General features: G+C 44.5%; 1 protein-coding gene across 2 annotated transcripts in view; it reads left to right on the top strand.

Moving 5' to 3' along the window:
- Positions 1–17794, top strand: part of LOC142557136 (uncharacterized) — a 75994-nt gene extending 58200 nt beyond the window's left edge. For both annotated transcript variants that reach the window (XM_075668784.1, XM_075668793.1), the window contains one exon: positions 16522–17794. In XM_075668784.1, the coding sequence (XP_075524899.1) occupies positions 16522–17355 (834 nt within the window). In that variant the 3' untranslated portion in view covers positions 17356–17794. The remainder of the gene's footprint in view (positions 1–16521) is intronic.
- The last annotated feature ends 3772 nt before the right edge of the window (positions 17795–21566 follow it).

Here is a 21566-nt window from a genome sequence, read left to right as displayed (position 1 = left end):
TAGTGAGCAGCAGTAGTAGTGCCTTCCATACCGCTTTGGTGTGGCGCGTATGTCGTCTCGAGAAGAGGTCCAAGCTCAGGCGGAATTCCTCGGATTCTTCGGCTGGCGCGGTGAATAGGTACAACACTGCAGGTACAGGACTACCGGGAGGCGTGTAGAACATTGGCTGAGACTACCCAGCAACTCCACCAGTTTGTCACGTGCTACAGAACGTCTGGATGACGAGAAGTACTGAACTGGCAGAGACGAGCACTAGCCAAGATGGCCGATCCAAGAACTTCTCGCTTCCTTGCCTGAATGCTGGCTCGCGCTCGCCGCACCTGGTGACCTGGTGGATATATATATATATATATATATATATATATATATATATATATATATATATATATATATATAATCAGATGAAGGTTATTCAAATTTACGTGTAATGCAGCTGGTTCGACAGAACATTGGCGTTTAGTTGTCCTGCACCTAAATGGTCAGATACCTTTTGCTTGCACAAAACAGCTCCGGCATCCACCCTAAAAGCAGAAAGGCAATCTGTTTAATGTATCTTACTTGTTCGATAAGTTACACTGGCGGCGGTAGAGTATGTGTCGATCTGTTCAACCTCGAAAGTGCTTGTCCGCGTCTGCTGTCCAGCGTGTGACATTGTCCAGCTTCGCCATCGACAATGTCATAGTGAATACGCCTGTTCTAATCATATCAGCGAAGCCAAGCAGCATTTTGCTCGGCCAATATTTCGTAGGGCATTACCTGGAAAACCGAGCGCTGATGTATGGCTTTGTTCCTTTCTGCCGCGGAATGCTAAGGCGTCCACGCGTCCACCTCGAGCGAGCTGTCCGCTGGCGTCCCGTCGCTACCATAAGGAGCAACCTCTGCCAGCCTAGGTTATCTCATATTTGGTTATAGTGGCAACGTACAGCTGGCGTTTGCAGGCCATGTTTTTGCAGGCCCTGCAGCGTCCCCTTATTGGACTCCATTGTGGGTGGCTGGTGTTGCTGTCGAAAACTGCACGTCTACACATGGCTACTTCCTTCCCTCCACTACCTGATCGCCCTCAGAAAAGAGGGCGCACCGAAGATGGCAGTTTTTCAGGCGCCGAGTCTACAACTTCCCTCGTTGTCATGTAGCACACTCAGAAAAACCAGGCAAACCAGTGCGAACCGTCTCGCCATTCCTTGTTTCAAAGTCGTTAACTGAAGTTTTTGGTCCAGGATATAAGGCGTCGAGGATGGCAAACGGTGATCTCCTCTTGGAGCTCCGCGATCAGAAGCAGTATGAGAAATTGCCAAAACTAGTGTCATTTGGGGAAACCCAAGTAATCGTAACCCCGCACCGTACTATGAATACCACCCGTGGCGTAGTTTCAGATGATGATCTTTTGGAGTTAACTGAAGCGGAACTCTTGGAGGGCTTCAGTGAACAGAATGTGATCAATGTTAAAAGAATTAAGATGAGGCGAGATGGCAAAGAAATCCAAACCAAGCACTTGATAATTACCTTCGGTTCAAGTATCCTGCCCGAGTCAATCGAGGCAGGGTACATCATGCTCCGTGTTAGGCCATACGTGCGAAATCCCCTCAGATGTTTCAAATGCCAACGTTTCGGTCACAGTTCGCAGAGCTGCCGAGGCCGCCCAACCTGTGCGAAATGCAGTGCCCATGAACACACCTCTGAAGCTTGTGAGAACTCTCTCTACTGTGTAAACTGTGATGGGGAGCACGCCGCGTACTCGCGGTTGTGCCCATCCTGGAAAAAAGAAAAGGAATGTTGTCACAATCAAAATCAAAGAAATTATGTCTTTCAAGGATACCCGTAGGCGGGTTTCATACCTGCCCAAGAACACCTTTGCCGATGTGACCCGTCAGGAGGCAGCGACACAACGGCTTCTGGTGGCTGTCCGACACACGAACAGTGAGCCGGCAGTTACGCCATCTGCCCCCGCGGCGGTTGCAGCTAGCGCTGCTCCGCCACCCCAGCAGAAGGGGCCATCCACCTCCGGACAGGTGGCCTCAAAGGTCTCGTCCAACGTGCCGAGGCCTTCTCGCCAAACACAGCGCTCGGAAGAGCGCGTGTCCAGCGCCTCGCGAGAGGCGATGGACACAACCACCAGCAAGACGGCGCCACCAGCGCCTAAGGAGCGGCGAGCATGTTTCGACCACTCCAAAAAGACAAAACTCGCGGCACGGCGCCTCCAAAGGGCCCGTGAGCTAATCCTAATCTCTTAAACACACAGCACCCAACACACCATAATGGAGACACATACTACAATGGAATGTTAGGGGTCTTCTCCATAACTCTGACGATATTAGAGAACTCCTACACAAACATAATCCAAGGTTGCTGTGTGTTCAAGAGACACATCTGAAACCTACGCTCACAAATTTTCTTCGTCACTACACAATCTATCATAAAGACCGCAACGAGGCGAACGCCTCGTCTGGCGGTGAAGCAATAGTTGTTGACAAGTCAGTAGCTTGTCATCATGTCGCCCTTCAGACGCCCCTTGAGGCAGTGTCAGTTCGGGCAATTCTTTTTAATAAATTAATCACAGTATGGGGGGCGGGGTGTTGCATATACATACCCCCAAATTATCATCTCCGAAAAAGCGATTTTTATAACCTAATTGATCAGCTCCCGGACCCCTACCTACTCGTAGGTGATTTTAATGCCCACAACACCATGTGGGGAGACACGCGATGCGACGCGAGAGGTCGTTTTATTGAAAATTTTCTTGGTAACTCCAGTGCATGCCTCTTCAGCAAGAAAGAGCCAGCGTATTTCAATATAATTCATATTCGTCAGTAGACCTGTCGATTGGCTCTGCTTCAATTTTCCCTGATTTGCAATGGCGTGTAACCAAAAATTCCTATGGAAGTGACCGCTTTCCTGTAACGTTAAATTTAATACGTCAACATGAATGCGCTCCACATAACCTCCCCCCCCCCCCGGTGCAAGCTAGCCTCCGCGGAATTGAATCATTTTAAGGAATCAACTTACTTATCACGACATGTTATCACCGCTTATAGCATAGAAGAAGCAGTAGCGTATTTTACTTGTTTTATACTCGACGCAGCAGAAAAATTAATTCCACAAACCCAAGGACTCTCATGTTTTATAAAAGACGGGTTCCCTAGTGGAATGAATGAACAGTGCAAACTGGCACGAAAGAAACAAAACAAAGCGTGAGGTTGCTGCGTCGCTCCCCGACTGCAGAAAACCTCATAGAAATCAAACTGGCAAAATCGCAAGGAAGGCGCACGCGGAGACAGGCAAGGAGGGCTAGCTGGGAGAGGTTTCTCACGGGCATCACTTCCTACACCCAAGCGTTCAAAGCATGGAATGGCGTAAGAAAGCTAAAGGGGCAACAAATCCACCCTTTGCCCTTAGTGGACGACCAAGGGACTACCTTGGAGGACCAGGCCAACGCTCTGGGCGAACACTTCGAACATGTATCAAGCTCCACACACTACACAAAATTATTCCTCAAATATAAACAATTAGCTGAACCTAAGGCACTGAATCATAAATGCCGTCCGGATGAACCATACAACCGTCCTTTTGGTATTACCGAGTTTAAAGCTGCATTGAGCACATGTAGAAGCTCTGCACCGGGACCTGATAGAATCATGTATGACATGATTAAAAACTTACATAAAGACACACAAATGACACTTCTGGCACTTTTCAACTCAATTTGGGCTGCCGGATACCTCCCATCCTCGTGGAAGGAAGCTATTGTTATTCCCGTCTTGAAGCTGGGCAAGACCCTACCTTGGCGGAAAGTTATCGCCCGTAGCTCTTACAAGTTGTCTCTGTAAGCTATTTGAAAAAATAATTAATCGTAGACTAATACATTTCCTTGAACTGAACAATATGCTTTATCCCTATCAGTGTGGCTTCAGAGAAGAGCGGTCCGCGACTGATCATCTTGTGCGCATTAAAGGAAATATCCGAGATGCATTTGTACATAAACAGTTCTTCTTATCGATATTCCTCGATATGGAGAAGGCGTATGACACAACGTGGCGATATGGGGTCTTGCGAGATTTGTCGGGAATTGGAATTCGTGGAAATATGCTAAACATACTAGAAAGTTGTTTGTCCAAACGTAGCTTCCGCGTGAAAGTCGGTAATGTATTGTATCGGCCTTTTATGCAAGAAACTGGTGTACCCCAAAGAGGTGTGCTTAGCTGCACGCTCTTTATTGTGAAGATGAGCACGCTTCGTGCTTCATTGCCGCCAGCCATTTTTTATTCTGTTTACATAGATGACATACAAATAGGTTTCAAATCCTGCAACCTTGCCGTGTGTGAGAGGCAAGTACAACGGGGCTTGAACAAAGTGTCCAAATGGGCAGACGAAAATGGATTTAAAGTGAACCCAACAAAAGTTCTTGTGTGCTTTTCACAAGAAACAAAGGGCTCATGGCAGATCCCAATATCGAAATGTATGGTCAGTAAATCCCTGTGAACAAAGAGCGCAAGTTCTTAGGCATCATACTTGACTCTAAACTAACTTTTATTCTACACATAAAGGATCTCAAGGTGAAATGCTTAAAAAACAATGAACTTACTGAAAATTGTATCCCACACAACATGGGGCAGCGATAGGAATTGTTTAATGAATCTTTACAAGAGCCTGATTCGATCACGATTGGACTATGGTGCAGTGATCTACCATTCTGCTGCCCCGAGCACGCTAAAAATGCTAGATCCGGTCCACCAACTAGGGATCCGACTGGCCACTGGCGCTTTCAGAACAAGTTCCATTGAAAGTTTATATGTACACCCGTGAGTAAAAGTATGCGGACCACGGGAGCGCGTGCCAAACTACATTGACACGCCGTCTACCGACGCGGTGCCTGCTGTCGAGAGGCCCGCAAGAGCAGCGGTGCGCATGCGCGTCCCATCATATCTCCTGGCCTGACCTGTAGCTTTGCCTGACATCGCTGTGGTGCTCGTAGACTAAACGTCCACTGGGCGTCGTTTTCGCTGCTCCGTCGCATCAGGGCCATTGTTTTACGCAGCGGCTGCGGCTAGGCTGGCACGCGTGTCCTCCGCGCTTCGCTTTCATTCTTTCTTTGGAGGAATTATCGCGCGCCGCACTGCCTTCTCTGACGCCTTTAAATGACACGCACAAAGTGGTCTTCTGCGGCTTTGTGTTATCTCGAACTGTTCCAATGCTTGCTGCCGCAGGTAGAAGGAAGGTTTTGCAATCGGTGTCCGCCGTCGCGTTAAGAAGTAGAACTGAGCTGCAGGGGCTACCAAGGTCGATTCAAATAGGTCGCGAAGCTTCGGGCGAAAAGCGGTTCAGTACAGATTGTCACCGACATCAGCATGGGGGGGTTATGGGAGCAGCGATTGAAGCGCGACTATGTTTGGAGGGAACAAACATTGGGAAAGAAAAACGCGTTTTTTAATTCAAACGAGACACAGTTAGAGTCAATCAATGAAAATAAAATTCCTAGTCATTTTTATATATTCGTGACGAGTTAAGAAAACACAAGTTTAATTTTGTTATTACTAATAAATGCATTTCTTTTCAGCGCCCATCGCTACAGGGGGCGTTGACGCCACTATCACTCGCAATGCAATGCCCGTCTTGAAATGGGCAGAAAGGCGCACTCGTAAAGTTCACCTGTTGAAATACGCCCCCCTCAGAGCTTGTGTTTTCTTGCTTGTCGAAGTTTGTCTAAATTCGGTGACGCGGGTAGCTTCATCGCTTCTTAATCTGTTCAGTTAAAAGGAGTGGGTTACGACTGCCAGATAATTGTGTAGTTGTTTTCGGGAGACAGCGCTGGCCAACGGGCTTGGGATCCGACAATAGGATCAGCACTCTAAACCTAAAGCTCTCGTCGGCCTCCAAAGAAAGTATGCTCTGTGCAGGGATACGATTTCGACAACCGTACGGCTGGCCTTTTCCTGCATCCCTTTCCACGCTGAAAGCTTGAAACGCCCATCAAGTCGAATGGCGGGGCATTTGAATATATAGCTCCAAAAGAAGGACAACAAAACAAATGTCGCGCCTTCGAAAACAAACTGACGTCACTTCTGCTTTTAGCGGACATGGCGTCACATTATTTTGTCTTCCGCCGGAAGTGTTCCCACCACATACAGATGGCGCTAAGCCCCATGAACCGCCGATGGACCGCCATGTTTTGAACGTATGGGCTGCTATGGAAGCTTCGCTACCAGGTATATTTACCTTGGGGCTACTATGCAGCCCTCGGTCCATCCTTCTCGGAATCCGATGTACTTGTACTACATCCGGAAACAAGTATCTTTACGACTGAGGCCTACGCACTATTGTCGGCTGTGAAGCATACAAGGAAAACAAAACTAAAAAAAATCAGTTATGTATACGGACTAAGTGTTGTAAAGGCCTTGATGCCATTCTGTAAGCACAAAAATCCAGTAATTAATGAACTCTATTCCGTCCTGTGTCAAGCGTATATATCTAAACAGCTTGTCATCATGTGCTGGATGTCGAGTCATAGGGGCATCGAAGGTAACGTTCTAGTGGACCAGATGGCCACGTCAATTGCATCGCATTCTGTTACTCCTACCGCTGCAGTCCCTGTCACAGATCTAAGGCCCTTATTGCATAGGAAACTGCGAAACTACTGGCAACGCTTGTGGGACGTGGAAACAAATAATAAGCTGCAAGTGTACAATAAGTGCACAAGAAGGCCAGAAGCCGCAATTAGGTTTCTGGCCTTCTGCAACAAAATCACGCCGAACAGATGTCCTATTTTGTCGTCTTAGGATAGGGCACACATTTGGCACCCATAACTTTTTACTTACTGGAAATGAACATCCAACCTGTGGTAGCTAAGGGGAGAGGCTGACCGTCCTCCACGTCCTCCTGGAGTGTCGGGAAGTCGAATATTTTTCCCTAGCACACCGGCAGCACATCCCACTTCATCCTGTAATGTTCCTCGGCCCAGAACCGCTCTTTGACACCAACACAGTCCTAGGTTTCCTGAAAGATGTGTTACATGTTATTAGCCCCGTACGTTCGTAGCGCTTCCTCTTTTCAGAGGATGCCGCTGTGATAGTTGTTTCGTATAGCACATGCCTCTAGGCCCTTCTGTTTCAAGGGCTACGGCGCGGCAGTAGTGCTCTAGCCAATTTTAACGCCTCACATATTTTGTGTATAGTATCGTTTATTCGCAATGCATTTTAGTGTTCATAGTACACGTCATTAGTGATTGCTATAATCTTATTACCCGTAGAGTTTATATAATTTTCATCAACTCTACGGGTAGATGAACTCTTTTAGGCCCCTTTACAGCCACGTTACATTAACTTTACAGAATTAATCAGTCCACTGCAAACCCATTAACACTAGCATGACGCTCTTTTGCCATACCTGGCCCTCGCGCCATTAAACATCAAACATTCATACATTCAAGGAGGCCAGTGGTGCCTAAATCGACCGCTGGGTAGACGTCTTCACATTCTAATAAAACATGCTCCATACTTTCCCTAGCTTTACTGCAGCAAGCAATGCTTCTTCTTCCTTCTTATATCTCGCTTTATGGGTGCGTGTTCTTGGGCATCCCGACCTCGCTTCGAAAAGTAATGAGCTTCCCTTTGAGTTATCATAAATTGTTTCTTTCCTTATTTCGTTTTTTCCTCTTAAGTAGTTCCTCATGGCAGGTTTCTTTTCCATTGCCGCCACCCATGAGATTATTTCAGCCTCTCTGATATTCCGCTTGACGCTCTTTGTTGCTGTGTTGCCCACCCTACAGGCTGCATACTTGCTGGTAAGCTTCCTAGTTCTTTTCCTCCACTGTGAATCAATGTTTTTCCTGAACAGATACCTCAACTCTCCCAGCCCATTTACTTTCTTCCGTATTCCTCAGTCGTACTTCAAAACTATTCCAGCCCATATCGCCCTGCACAGCTTCATTTGTAGTATTCCCGTGAGCGCCCAATGCGAGGCGACTCACTGACCTTTGGTTCCCATCGAGTCCTGATTGTACTCCTGGCTTAAAGCAAACAACCGCATTTCCAAAAGTAAGTCCTGGAACCATTACACCTTTCCACATACCTCGGAGCACCTTGTACCTATTGTATCCCCATAGCGCTCTGTGCTTCATTATGGCTGCATTTCTCTTCCCCTTCACTGTTATTGCTTTTTCCTGTGTTTCCATACATATATTGCCTTCGTTTATCCATATACCAAGGTATTTATATTCTACTACCCGAGGTATTTCCTGGCCCTGTATTGCCACTCTCCGTTCACTGTTTTCATTCAATACTATAACACCTGATTTTCTAACACTAAATTTCAAACCTAAGTTGTTGCCTCCCTGTCCACAGATATTAGCCAGACGTTGCAAATCACTTTGCTTGTTAGCTAGCAACACGATGTCGTCCACATAAAATAAACCTAAAAGCTGCTGCTATACTACTGTACCCGCCTGTTTGTATGAGAGATTAAACCTGATATTACTTCCTTTAGCGCCCTCTCTATCCTCACCATGTACATCATAAACAGCAGTGGGGATAAAGGGCACCCCTGCCTCAGTCCCTGATTGATATGTGCTTTCTCCTCGCTCCTCATCTTTTCCCATTCAACGCAAACGGTATTTTCTAGGTAAATATCTCTCAAGAACTGCAGACAATCGTCACCTAGGCCTTCCCCTTCCAAAATATCCCACAAAATTTTGCGGTCTACGTTGTCATACGCTCCCGTAATGTCTAAAAGGGCCACATATAAGAGCTGTTAAACCTTGATGGTTCATTTAGCAGGTCGTGCGCCGAAGACGATGACGCTGGCCATGATGATGAATATATACAGATGAAGATGAAGGATTAATATAATGCTCACAATATATATATATATATATATATATATATATATATATATATATAAAATAAAGTGAAATCAACAATGACTCTCACAACATGTGTACGACAGTCAAAGAACTGGAAAATCGTTTTCATCGATTTTTAAAAGCAGTGAAACAGCGAAATGCATACACATAAAATATAAACTAAACCTGCTTTAGCTAGTTGAGACTAGTTACACATGCTGGTTTTCATAGAGAGCACTTTCGAATTCGCTTATCGGGAGTGAACCAAGGCAGCCAGGTAAGGAATTACATATTTCTATAGTGCGGGGAAAGAAGCTGTGCTTGAAAGTATTTGTACGGGCACAGGAAGGGTTAAGATTAAGCTCCTGGAAGTTACGCGTGCAAGAAGGCTTGGTGATACATGTGGAAGCTGTGTTTGAAGTATGATAGGACTTGTTCATTATGTTGTGAAAAAATTTTAATGATTCCACATCACGACGTATTGAAAGTAATGTTAGTTTCAGTGTAGGGAGGGCAGACGAGGGCGAAAAATAGCGGTAATACCGGTGAAAAATGAAACGGACGGCTTTTTTCTGAACTGCTTCTAGTTTATGTTGTTTTGGTTATGGGGTGACCAGACTATTGCGGCGTAATCGATAACGGGCCCAACAAGAGTTTTATACATTAAGAGTTTAGTTACCTTCGGAGCCTTTTGCATACTACGGCGTAGGTATCCTAGTTGTTTTAGGGCCTTTGAATATGTTTGGTCAATGTGTGTAGGCCATGAGAGATTGTGAGTAAATGTTACGCCAAGGTATTTGTATTGTCGAACTCTGGTTAAAGGTGATCCATTCAAAGAATATGTCGCAATTACAGGTGCTGCTCTTTTCGTGAAGGACAAAACATTTCTTTTAATTAATGTTCATTTTCTGTTTTTCACACCAATCACCGAATGAGACAAATGAATCGTGCAGTCGCTTATAACTAGTCGCAGAGTCAATCACATCGTATAAGACGCTATCGTCAGCACAAAGGCGAATGCTGGTAGAAACATTTTTTGGGAGGTCATTGACATAAATACAATAAAGAACCCAGGACGGATCCTTGAGGAACCCCAGAGCCTACTTCAAGTATGGATTACCTTGCAGAACTAAAATCGACGTATTTGGATCGGTTAGAAAGGAAACTAGCAATTCAATCGACCAGACGGGAATTTTTTTAGTATCGCATTTAATTTTTACAAGAGGTGAGAATGAAGTAATGAATCTAAAGCTTTAGAAAAATCAATGAATATAACGTCAATCTGTTTACTGAGATCTAATTGATAAGCAATGTCATGGGTGAAGTCGGTTAACTGCGTCATAGTACTGAAACCACGTCTAAAGCCATGCTGAACATTAGTTAGAATGTTGTTCAACTCAAGAAAATCTTTTGTGTGTTTGTAAATAATATGTTCCAGCATTTTTCATGATTGGGAAGTTAAAGAAATTGGTCTGTAACTTGTTACGTCTGTCTTGTTTCCTATTTTATACAAGGGTATAACTATTGCAAGTTTCCATGATGAAGGAACGATTCCTGTTTCTAGAGATTTATTGAATACAATTTCAAGATAGCGTGATGTCCATTCTGAATAGCGAAGTAAAAACGAATTCGGAGTACCATCACAGCCACTAGGTTTTTTTGTGTCTAAATTTAAAATCAAATTAAGGACGCCATTAACATTAACTGCAATGTCGGAAATAGAAAAATCTGAATCATTATCAAAAGCAGGGTATACATGAGAATCGTTTGTGAACACAGAATGGAAATATTCATTGAACGCATTGGAGATGCGTGCAGGATCGTTTACAATTTCATCAGTGATAGTAAGTGAAGATGAAGAATCAGTAGTAGGCATGACAGAAAGTCAGAACTTCCGAGGATTACTTAGCAATCCTGACAGCTCGACATGAAAGAAAATATCTTTGGCCATATTCATTTTCAAATTTAGTTCCTCTTTGGCAGATGTGAATCTAGCAATTGTATCTGGGTCATTACTGCGTTTTGAGCGTCTGTCTTCTAACGCGGTGCGATAATTGAAAAATTTCTCTAGTCATCCAAGGAATGGCACGATTTTTTTTTTACTTTTGAACGGAACAAAGCGTTGAATGCACAGCTTTGTAATGTTTTAAAATTGGCGAACTAGTGTATTCACGTCGCAATATTTACTGAGAGTGCATACTGATTTGAAACGTTCTGATAAAACTTCAAGAATAGATGTGTCGTCAGAGTGATTTAAGTCGAAAAAACAGACTTTTGCAGTTTAGCGATATAAACACTGCGTTGCGATCTGAAATTCCGTCAGAAATTTCACACTCAGACAGCTTATCAACAAGGTCTGAACTAATGAACACCGGGTCAAGAAGTGCCTTTTGTCTTGTTGCGCCATCAACTACTTCTGTAAGCCCAAAAGATAAATAAAAGTGAATTAGTTGGCTACCTAAAGAACTGCGATGCGATAGTGAGGGCCAGTGAATATCTGGTGTGCTAAAGGCTCCCATTAGAATTAAACTAGATGCATCAAAACTGTGCGTGTTGATATAATCAGCGAGAAGGGAAAAAGGTTATCGGGTGAGGAGGCAGGTGGATGGTAGAAAACAGAGACTATTATTGTTTGTTTTTGTGTTAGTCTGTTTTTTGCCTAGGTACAATTTACACCAAAGAGACTCAAGATCTGCTGGAGGATAGATAACGGAAAACATTAAGTCAGCTTTGAAAAAAAAGGGCGACACCGCCTCCCCTGCCAGTTTTGCGGTTTGATCGGACAGCTCCATAGCCGGGTGAGGTGATTTCAGAGTCATATATGTGATCGTGAAGTCAGGTTTCATTGACACCAATGAAATGAGGGGAATAGGAGGCTACCAGGGAAAGAAACAGTGGGAACTTAATTACTAGACTTCTTGCATTCAAGAAAGTAAGCATGTAAAAGTCGCGGATATGTCAATGTGAAGACGACGTAGCCGGGAGAGTGTTTGGCAAGCCTTCAGAACGACTGGAATTATTCACAACGGTGTTTGCAGCGAGACCTGAATCGTCAACTAGGGCGCTAACTGCAGCATTCCACCTGTAGCGGACACCATTTATAAAAACGTGGTCATAACGCAACTTCACCACAGAGGCATGGTCACGAAGAGGTTGCTGCCTATAGCTTTTTGCGAATGACACGTACATTAGCCGAGAAATCTTCAGTAATATAAAATTTTGTTCCTTTAAGCTTTGAGACAATTTTCATTATTTCTACTTTGTTCCTGAAGTCTAGTACTCTTAATATAACTGGGCGCGATCTACCGTCACGTTTGGTAATTCTATGACAGTGTTCGATGGGTGGGCATTCAATTTGATGTTTCTCTGTGAAAAACTGGTGTACATCAGACAAAAACGTGTGCGTGTTTTCAGCATTATGTTCACCAAGTCCATGCAAAATTATATTGTTGCGTCTGGAGCGATTTTCAGGGTCATCATTCTTTTTTATTAGTTCCGAAACTGCCTGAGATAAAGAGTGTACAGTCTGTTTCACACTTAGGGGAAAACACGGAGCGCCTTGCATCGCGATGCGGCGAGCGCTTGAGTCAGGTGGCGGTAGCAGCTCGCGCAGGCGCAGACGCTCTAGGGGCGGGGTTTGAACGGCGTCGTCTGCTACGGCGGTGGGCGCTGGCCGCATTGTCGGGAAGCGTGCGCGGACTTCATCCTTACTGCGTGATATGAGCCGGTATTCGTTAATAAGCGTTGTGCGACACATACTGATGCGCCTCGAAGGTAAGTTCATCGCTGAAAGGTGCAGGGCAATCGTAGACGACGTACTGATTCCATACGTTCTTGACGGCCCGTTCCCAGAAGGCGACTATATATTTCAACACGATAGGTCGTCGATCCACACTGCTTGTGTTGCGCAAGAAGTGCTCGAAGAGCGCGCCGTCACTCTCCTGGACTGGCCGCCCCAATCCCCGGGCGTCAACATCATTTAAGGTGTCTGGGGCTCATCGAAAGTATCACTGGCTCACTATCCTCTCTATCAGTCGCCCGATGATAGGCTTTGGTCCGCCATCGTCAGCGAGTGAGACATGCTGCGAATGAACGTCACTGACTAAGTCACTCGACACTTCACTGCCTTCCAGGATGAGCGCTTTCATCGCTGCCGCTGGGGACATAATAATAATAATAATATTTGGGGCTTTACGTGCCAAAACCACTTTCTGATTATGAGGCACGCCGTAGTGGAGGACTCCGGAAATTTTGACCACCTGGGGTTCTTTAACGTGCACCTAAATCTAAGCACACGGGTGTTTTCGCATTTCGCCCCCATCGAAATGCGGCCGCCGTGGCCGGGATTCGATCCCGCGACCTCGTGCTCAGCAGCCCAACACCATAGCCACTGAGCAACCACGGCGGGTCGCTGGGGACATGACGAGATAAGTGAAGTTCGGAGCGCGACGCGCCCAATTCCCCGCTGGCGGGCAGGGTCTGCCTGGTGTAGCGAATGATTTTCGAGAAGAATCACTTCCGGCGCATTGTCTTAACCTATAACATTGCTTTATTCGTGTCTGTTTGTTTCATCGTGTTTGAACCCCATAGTTATCATTGTTAAGTGTTTTGTTTTCCTTTCGAGTCAAATAAAGACGTTGCGCGCACATGTTGGTGCGTCTTGTCGCTGCGTGTTACAATAGCACACACAGTGAAGAAATATACGTGCACGCACTCGGTACCCCGGCCTTTCGAAAGAACAGACGAAGCATGCTGCCAAAAGAATATCTATAGACCAGTATATAGTAGACCAGCTCATAAACTAGAATTGAGCTATCTGCCACAGGCAACCTTTAAACATTTTTAAAAGCGTTCGCTGGAACAACCTGTGTAATATATATAAACATCTTTAAAAGCGTTCGCTGGAACCAACCTGTGTAATATATATATATATATATATATATATATATATATATATATATATATATATATATATATATATATATATATATTACGATCATGTAAGCACGATCTTTCACGTAACCCCAAAGAAAGAAATCGAGTGGAGACAAGTCAGGTGACCTAGCCTGCCAATTTACAGGCCCGTGCCTTCCAATCTATTGCACATGAAAAGTCGCATCCAGCCAGTTTCGTGCTCGGCTGCTGCTGTGTGCGGGTGCCCCATCTTGCTGATACCGCAGAAGTTGAAGGCGTGACAGCGGGACTTCGCTGAAAAACTCGTCCACCATTCGTTCAAGGATATCGTCCACGTAACGCTGTCCAGTCAGTGTGGGATCGAAGAATATGGGACCGATTATAGCACTGGCGTAAATTCCGAACCACACATTGAGCGACCACTGGTACTGGTGCCGCTTGCGCTTAACCCAGTGTAAATTGGAGACCCTCCAATAACTTGCATTATGCAAATTTACCTGGGCGTTTCTGCGACAATTGGCTTCACCTGTGCGCATGATGTTACTCAAAAAGCCCGGTGACTCATCGGCATTTGTTAGGACCCAATTCGAGAAATCTAGACGATTCTACAGGTCCCTATCTTCTAAGAATTGGAGCTGGTTAAATTGGTACGGACGAAAGGCCATCATTTAGAATACTCCAAACTGATGACTTGGAAATAGGTACCTGGGCGGCCACGTCCTGTACGCTAGCATGAGGGATTGAGGCCATAGATGCTAGAACATCCTTGCGTAGACTAGGACTCAAAAATGGAATCCTCCACCGCTGTTTCTTGAAGCTGCCGGTTTGTCTCAGGTTTTCATAATTGCTGATGATAGTCGGTGCGTTTGATCTACCGCCACACTTACATGACTGATATATATACTTGCGGCCTTCCTCTTGTTGCCGTTTGCAGCTCCCAAGGCTCATGTTTACCTTCTGCCCACAGAGAAACACATGGCGACTGGGACGAAACAAAACGCACCTCTAACATTTGCACTGACTTTGTCAATTCGCTTTTGTGGTGATAGGTTTTGTGGCAAATATATATATATATATATATATATATATATATATATATATATATATATATATATATATATATCCTTGCACTTTATTTTCGCCAAGGCAGCAGCTATCACAGCTTGTTTCCAACTAACACCAAACAAGACGTGTTACTTCGGCCGAGGCGCGACAAATAAGGCACCAGCTCGATCACGATGTTTTTCTTTATTTCCTTTGTTTCGTTCTGGGTAACTTAGAGGGAGCCTGTTTGAGGGCGCTGCTTTATGACCCGGGTGAAAGCACAGTCACGTTTATATTCTCCATATTTCGCGGGGTTTATTTATCAGTCGGAAAATTAGTACGCAATTAGTACGTCGCTGAAAATACCGCAGTTAGATGTCCCTTGGGTGTGCCTTCAAATGCCTCATTGATACTTTGATAATTAGGATAGTACGTCTCGAGTTACATAATTAAATACAATTATCTAATTAAATCTCAGTAACGAGAAAATTACTGGCAGCTACTCCACTGTCCTGTAAACAATATGCACTAGGTTGTCTTCGAGTAACGCATTGCTTTTTTTTAATCTTGGTGCATGATAGTGAAGTGGGACACCCTGTATATATTTATAACCTCTGCATGCAAGTGACGATGTTTCCATCCCTAATAAATGTTGCAAATGATTAGAAATGTTTCTTTTTCATGAGTTGTTAGCATTTCTTAATGGAAAGAGAAGCAATACTGAGACACACAACATTCTTGTGCATTTCACACACCATTGATAAAAGACTGCTGGAGGGGTCAATGAAGTCTATAGGTTTCTTCATGGTAAAAAAAAATCACGCAAAGCAATTTGAAGCGTGGTGAACATACAGCAACATATTCATTCTCTAGGCATAGGCTATCCATACCTTTAGAAACAAATTTTAATTGGCTACCTCGATCTCTTTCAGAAATAATAAATTTGGCCCCATGTGTATATTTAAATATATTGTGTGTGCACATCTTGTTTACAGCGGAAATTTAAAACAATGTTGAAGTGAGAAAATACGAATGAGGCAGCCGCCGCTAGTGCTTCTAATACGTGTGACCTCCTATTGTCAGAATTTGCAGAGATAAAGCGAAAGTATGAATCAAAAGCCGTGCACGTCCGCGCCAACAATTATGCAGTAAGTTATTAGCCCCAGTAAAATTTCAATGAGAAGGTCCAGGAAAGTCAAAAGAAACCTGAAATGATCTGAGTTGCACAGCTCTGGTAATGGAACTTTACATGTGTGGCAGGAGGGGGGGAAGCTTTGGTATCGCCCGGGGGGTGCTCAGCCCCTCCCCCCCCCTGAAAACTGCGGAGAGGACTCGGGCCCCGGAGCCCCCCCCCCCCCCCCCCCCCCGTAGTCGGCGCCTATGGTTCCTATCACGAGAGGGCTCCGCATTGCCGCTGCAAACCGAGTTGGAGCACGGTATGAACCAGTCGAATGTACCATTAGTCCTTTCTGGAACACCGCTGTGTAACTCAAGTGAGTTATCTGAATATAGCTGCATGCAGGGCTTAACTCAGCAAATTAAATTATACGTTCGATAAAAACTTTTTGGACCAATGAGGACACTGGTATAAAACCACCGGATCATGTATTTGTAGACTTTACGTGTGTGAATGACCCTAGGTAACAGTTAGAAAAGCTCAAGCAGTGCAGCGTGTATAATCATCGTCAAACCCTCTGCCCTCAATTACGTCGCAACGTCCGTATTCTACGCAGGGACGGCCACCATCTCGCCACAAGGCGTCGCGTCGCAAGCAACGCAATGAGATGGCCCGCTTGGAGAGGTCATCACACGTTCACGGGGCTTCGGTGATCAAGTGGCAGTACAGTGCTATCTACTTGGATGACACTTCCTTGCACTCGAATGGCTCTACCAGCGACACGGCCACCAGCGACGACGACTACATAGCCAACAACGCACAGCAGCATTGTTACGATAATCAGTATCACGAATATGCCCCGCCTCGGCCACTGCCACCGCCGCCACCACCACCACCACCGCCGACCCCTGTGTCGACTCCGCCACCAGCTGGCTCACAAGCGGCGGCGACCATCTGGGCGCGGGAGTACTTGCCACCTCTGCGACCGACACATTGCGCGCAGTCTGTCATCCACGCCGAGGCCTCCATGACACTCAACGGTGACATGAAGGCTCTGCTCGACCCCAACGAGTCACCCAAGGTGGTACTACTGCACCCGGGCCGTGATGCTGAGCGTGTTCGCACACCGCCGCTCGAAGATTCATTCATGTTGAACGGCCACGCCCGCGAGGCTGAAACGCCGAGCGACAGCAACCTTTTCTGCGTTTTCATGACCGAGGACAACGCTTCCGTTGACGTGCCTGAGCCAACCGCCAGCTTCATCACCAGCCCTTCTGAAGCGGCAGTTGCTGCGGCCGCCGCCGCTGCTGCTGCTGCGGCAGCCGCTGCAGCCCGGTTTCAGAATTCGGTGTTAGCCACATGGGAGGAGGTGGCTACCGCCTCCCCAGCAGTCTTCAAAACGAGTACTAACGGCATGCCCTGTCCCAGTGGTGCCTACTACTGCGTTTAGCCTTGCCATCTAATTTCCCTGGCATCAGTGCTTCGTAAAAACTTGTCATTCTGAAGCCAACCTGTCTTGCCATAAATCTGGCTATTTACCTATGCTTAATCCTTTTTTCTCGCTGCTATGCTTGCGCACACTTTCTGACATCCTGCTTACCATCGTTCTGTGCGTTAGTACACGGTGTTCTTGTATTTAGCTTAGGCAGCAAGTAACTGCTCTTAGTTCAGGCCTTTTATAACCATTAACTTTTGACTTCATGGTTCATTTCCTGTGACTTCTATGCTAACTCCTTTGACTTATGCACTGGCTTTCGGTAGTTTATTGATGTGCAGTGATTTCTTGTTAAATGTATTGCTCATTTTATTTTTTCATCTCAGTACAAGTGGAAATGTGTTTTCAAGCATGTGTAATATTTGCAAGCAATAAAGGTGTTGACTCCAAGCTATCGAAGTCTTGTTTGGTCGGTCACAACACTGGAGGCACCGCACCGGTGCACTCGTAGACGTGGTGTCCACTACTACGGAGAAGCTGAAGGCTCGTGCTCCTGTCTGCACTTGCACGGGCATGTCACCTCATAGGCTTGACTGTTCAGCGTAAATGAATGCAAGCAGTGCCTTGAAGATCCTTTCAGCATTTACTCGGCATCACGGACCGGGCGGACCTGTGCACACTATGCCACTAGTGGTTTGAAACGAACAACAGAGTCGATTTAAGTACTTCACGAAATTAGCACTTAAAGAAAACCGCAAGTAGTTGCGTAGATCTTGTAAGGCAATGAAAAACCCGTATATATTGAAATTGGGAAAAGCATAGTTGGTACGGTAGCTAGCCGTAGCGCAATAAATGCAGTCTCGATGAGACCACAGAATTTGGCAAAATGTGCTGAGAATCGTCAATGTGGCCGATAGTAACCTCGAAAATGTTTAAAATTATACTGGTTGCAAATATTATATTCGTCATCCCTTCTCAATAGGGCTGCGGAACTGCCATCCCAGAATTGGAATGATTCTGGAATATTCCAGTTTTCTTAAAGCCTAATGGAACTTGAATGGAATCAAGCCTATCTTAATCGCATAAGTGTTGCTCGATGTTGCTTTTGCTAACAATTTAACACAGGTAGTACAGGAAAGCACTCCAAAAACGGGAACAGTACAGTCCATATTGGACTTAGTATTTCTTGATGGACGGTTTGAAAATTATCAGATAGCAGTTGAAGCTGGCATATCAGACCATCATCTTGTATTTGTACAAATCAAAACCAAGGTTCCGGCAACAAATCCTAAAGAATGCACTACGCACGTTCCCAATTTTGATAAAGCTGGTTGATTATTTGTCGTTTCATCTAGGCAGTCTGAGCTCTGACGATGACGTCAATGTGTTGTGGGCAATATTCAAAACCATTATCTTGCACTGCGTAAACTCATTCGTACCAATGAGAAAAAAGAGAAGAAATAAAAGAAACCCCTGGATAACGCGAGAGATTGTTCGCCTGAAGCGAAAAATAGGAAGACAAAGGAAAGTAAGAGATCGTGGAAAGATATCTAACCTATCAGCACAACTGCGAATAAAGCTTAGGCAAGCAAAAAAGAAATACTACGAGGAAACACTTCCTAACTTCATGGTATCTTCTCCGCAAAAGTTTTGGCATCACTTGTCGTAAACCACTCAAAGCCAATACAGCATTGTTAACAACGAAATCATCACTGACTGTTCAAAAATTGCGTCTTACCATAACCAGTTCTTCCAGTTTGTCTTTTCAAATGTTTCTAATTCTACTGCTCCAACTACAGTAACGTCATTTTCACACGTGTCAGATATGCCAGAAGTACGAATTAGCTATGAAGGACTACTATCGCTGCTGCTAAACATCAGAGAACATAAATCTGTAGGTCCGGATGGAATTCCAAATGCCTTTTTGCGAAGATACGCTGAATGGGTTGCTAGATACCTAGAAGTTTAATGCATCTTTGTGCTACAAAAACGGGTCCCAGACGACTGGCTTGTTGCAAAAGTTATCCCGATACACAAAACCGGTGACAAGCAGAAAATTGAAAATTATCGACCAATTTCTTGAACGTGCGTCTACTGCAAACTCCTCGAACATATAATATCGAAAGCACTACATAAGTACCTAGAAGATAAGAAAGCACTACATTCGAACCAACATGGCTTCCGGCAAAAACTGTCAACTGTCACACAGCTGGTTGAAACCATCCACGACTTTTCAAAAGCAATAGATAACGGAAAACAGGTTGATGCAATATGCCTTGATTTCTCAAAAGCTTTTGATAGGATCCCTCATAATGAATTAATTATGAAATTGAAACAGCTTTGAATAAATAACAATATAGTGGAATGGGTCAGGTCATATCTATCAGGTAGGACGCAGTACGTGGACGTAAACGGCTACCAGTCCGATCGTTTATTTGTAACTTCAGGCGTTCCTCAAGGGTCTGTCCTTGGACCGGTATTATTTCTCGCTTATATTAACGATATTTGTTCAGATATTAATGAAAACGTAACTGTGCGACTGTTCGCCGACGACTGTTTAATTTACCGAGAAATATATAACCACAAGGATCAAAAAATGCTCAGCAAGGCACTGGCATCTGTTGAAGAATGGTGTGAAACATGGAAAATGCAAGTAAATAAAGAAAAAAACTGTTGTTTTACGTGTTACAAACAAGGTTAAGCACGTCCTAAATTTTGATTATCAACTAAGTTCCACTGTGCTAACTACCGTTAACAAATGTAAATACTTAGGAGTTACAATATCTGAAGACCTCAACTGGACTCAAAATATCACTAATATTTGCTCTACTGCTGAAAAAAGTTATGGTTCTTACGTCGCAAATTAAAACTAGCTCCAGCCCCCGTAAAGTTAACAGCGTATTTAACAATAGTAAGGCCTACACTGGAATATGCAAGCATCATATGGGACCCTTACCAAAAAGGATTAATTCATAAAATTGAGCGAGTGCAAAGAAAGGCGGCTAGATTTATTCTTTCAAGGTACTCCCGTACTGATTCTGTGACAGAGATGTTTCAAGAACTAAATTTACCCCCCCCCCCTCATGGAACGCCGTCGCATAGCCAGACTAAAATTCTTGTTTTTGCTTTCTCAAAATTTATTTAACTTTGATGCAGCGCAGTACCTAATTCCGCGACAAGTCCGGAGCCTAAGAAGTGACCACCACCGCAACTTTCTAGTATGTCAATCTCGTGTGAACACATACGCATACTCTTTTTTCCCTAAAACCATAAGAGACTGGAATGATTTACCGAACGCCATATGTGATTCTCAAACTATAGAACATTTTGAAACCGAAGTTACAAAATATTTTCTAAATGAATCCTCATGATCTAACATTTCTCGTGTAAGTTGTAGAATGTAGTGTTGTTATATGTATAATGTTGCGATGTATGTGATGTAATATGTATCATGTAAGTTGTATGTAGCACGTGATGCATTTTTCGATTACACATTGCTGCTTTATGTTTCACATAACGGTTGTTAATTCAGATTTTGTATTATATTTATGTATAATGGCACGCTGTATTAGCTATACAGTGCTGTTTTATATAAGCCATGATGCGTTTTGTGCCATATTTGTACCCCACCCCTGTAACGGCCCTATCGGCCAACAGTACCTGCAAATAAAAAATGAAAATAAAAAAATCGGAATGGAATGGGTTTGTTTCCTCACAGTTTTATTGTACCTTTGGATCATCAAATGCACGCAGATGCATTCAAACATTTCTGCCATGCTGTCTAGATCAGGAAAACTCCACGTTGTCAAGGCGGCTCCTGGTGCTGACTTAAACAGGCAGAAAAATGTATGCTGTTGCGATTACACACAGGCCTTTCCTTCTAGCTGAGAAGCCTAGGAGCTCAACGCTTATCACTGAACTCAGAGCAGGATGATGTTTAAGAGCATCAGGCCAATATCAGCCACCAGCAAGGAAGTGAGCCTGAAGAAGTGAGCCTACCACTATGAAGTTGCATGCTGAAACCAACGTACGCCTTTGAAGTTTTTGGAAAACGAATTCACCTCGCTTTCCACTTCTGCCGCACATTGCGAAGGATGTGTTGGCTGTGAACACTACAATGGAGGAGGTGGAATGCATATTCTTTATGCATATATGCGGAAAGTTTGCATTGTTGGGGGAATCAGCTTTCCGAACCTCACCCATATATATATATATATATATATATA

This window comes from Dermacentor variabilis, chromosome 1, assembly GCF_050947875.1.
Source record: "Dermacentor variabilis isolate Ectoservices chromosome 1, ASM5094787v1, whole genome shotgun sequence".
Taxonomy (NCBI): domain Eukaryota; kingdom Metazoa; phylum Arthropoda; class Arachnida; order Ixodida; family Ixodidae; genus Dermacentor; species Dermacentor variabilis.
The sequence above is the reverse complement of the archived record's forward strand: the minus strand, read 5'-3'. Positions and strand labels throughout refer to the sequence as shown.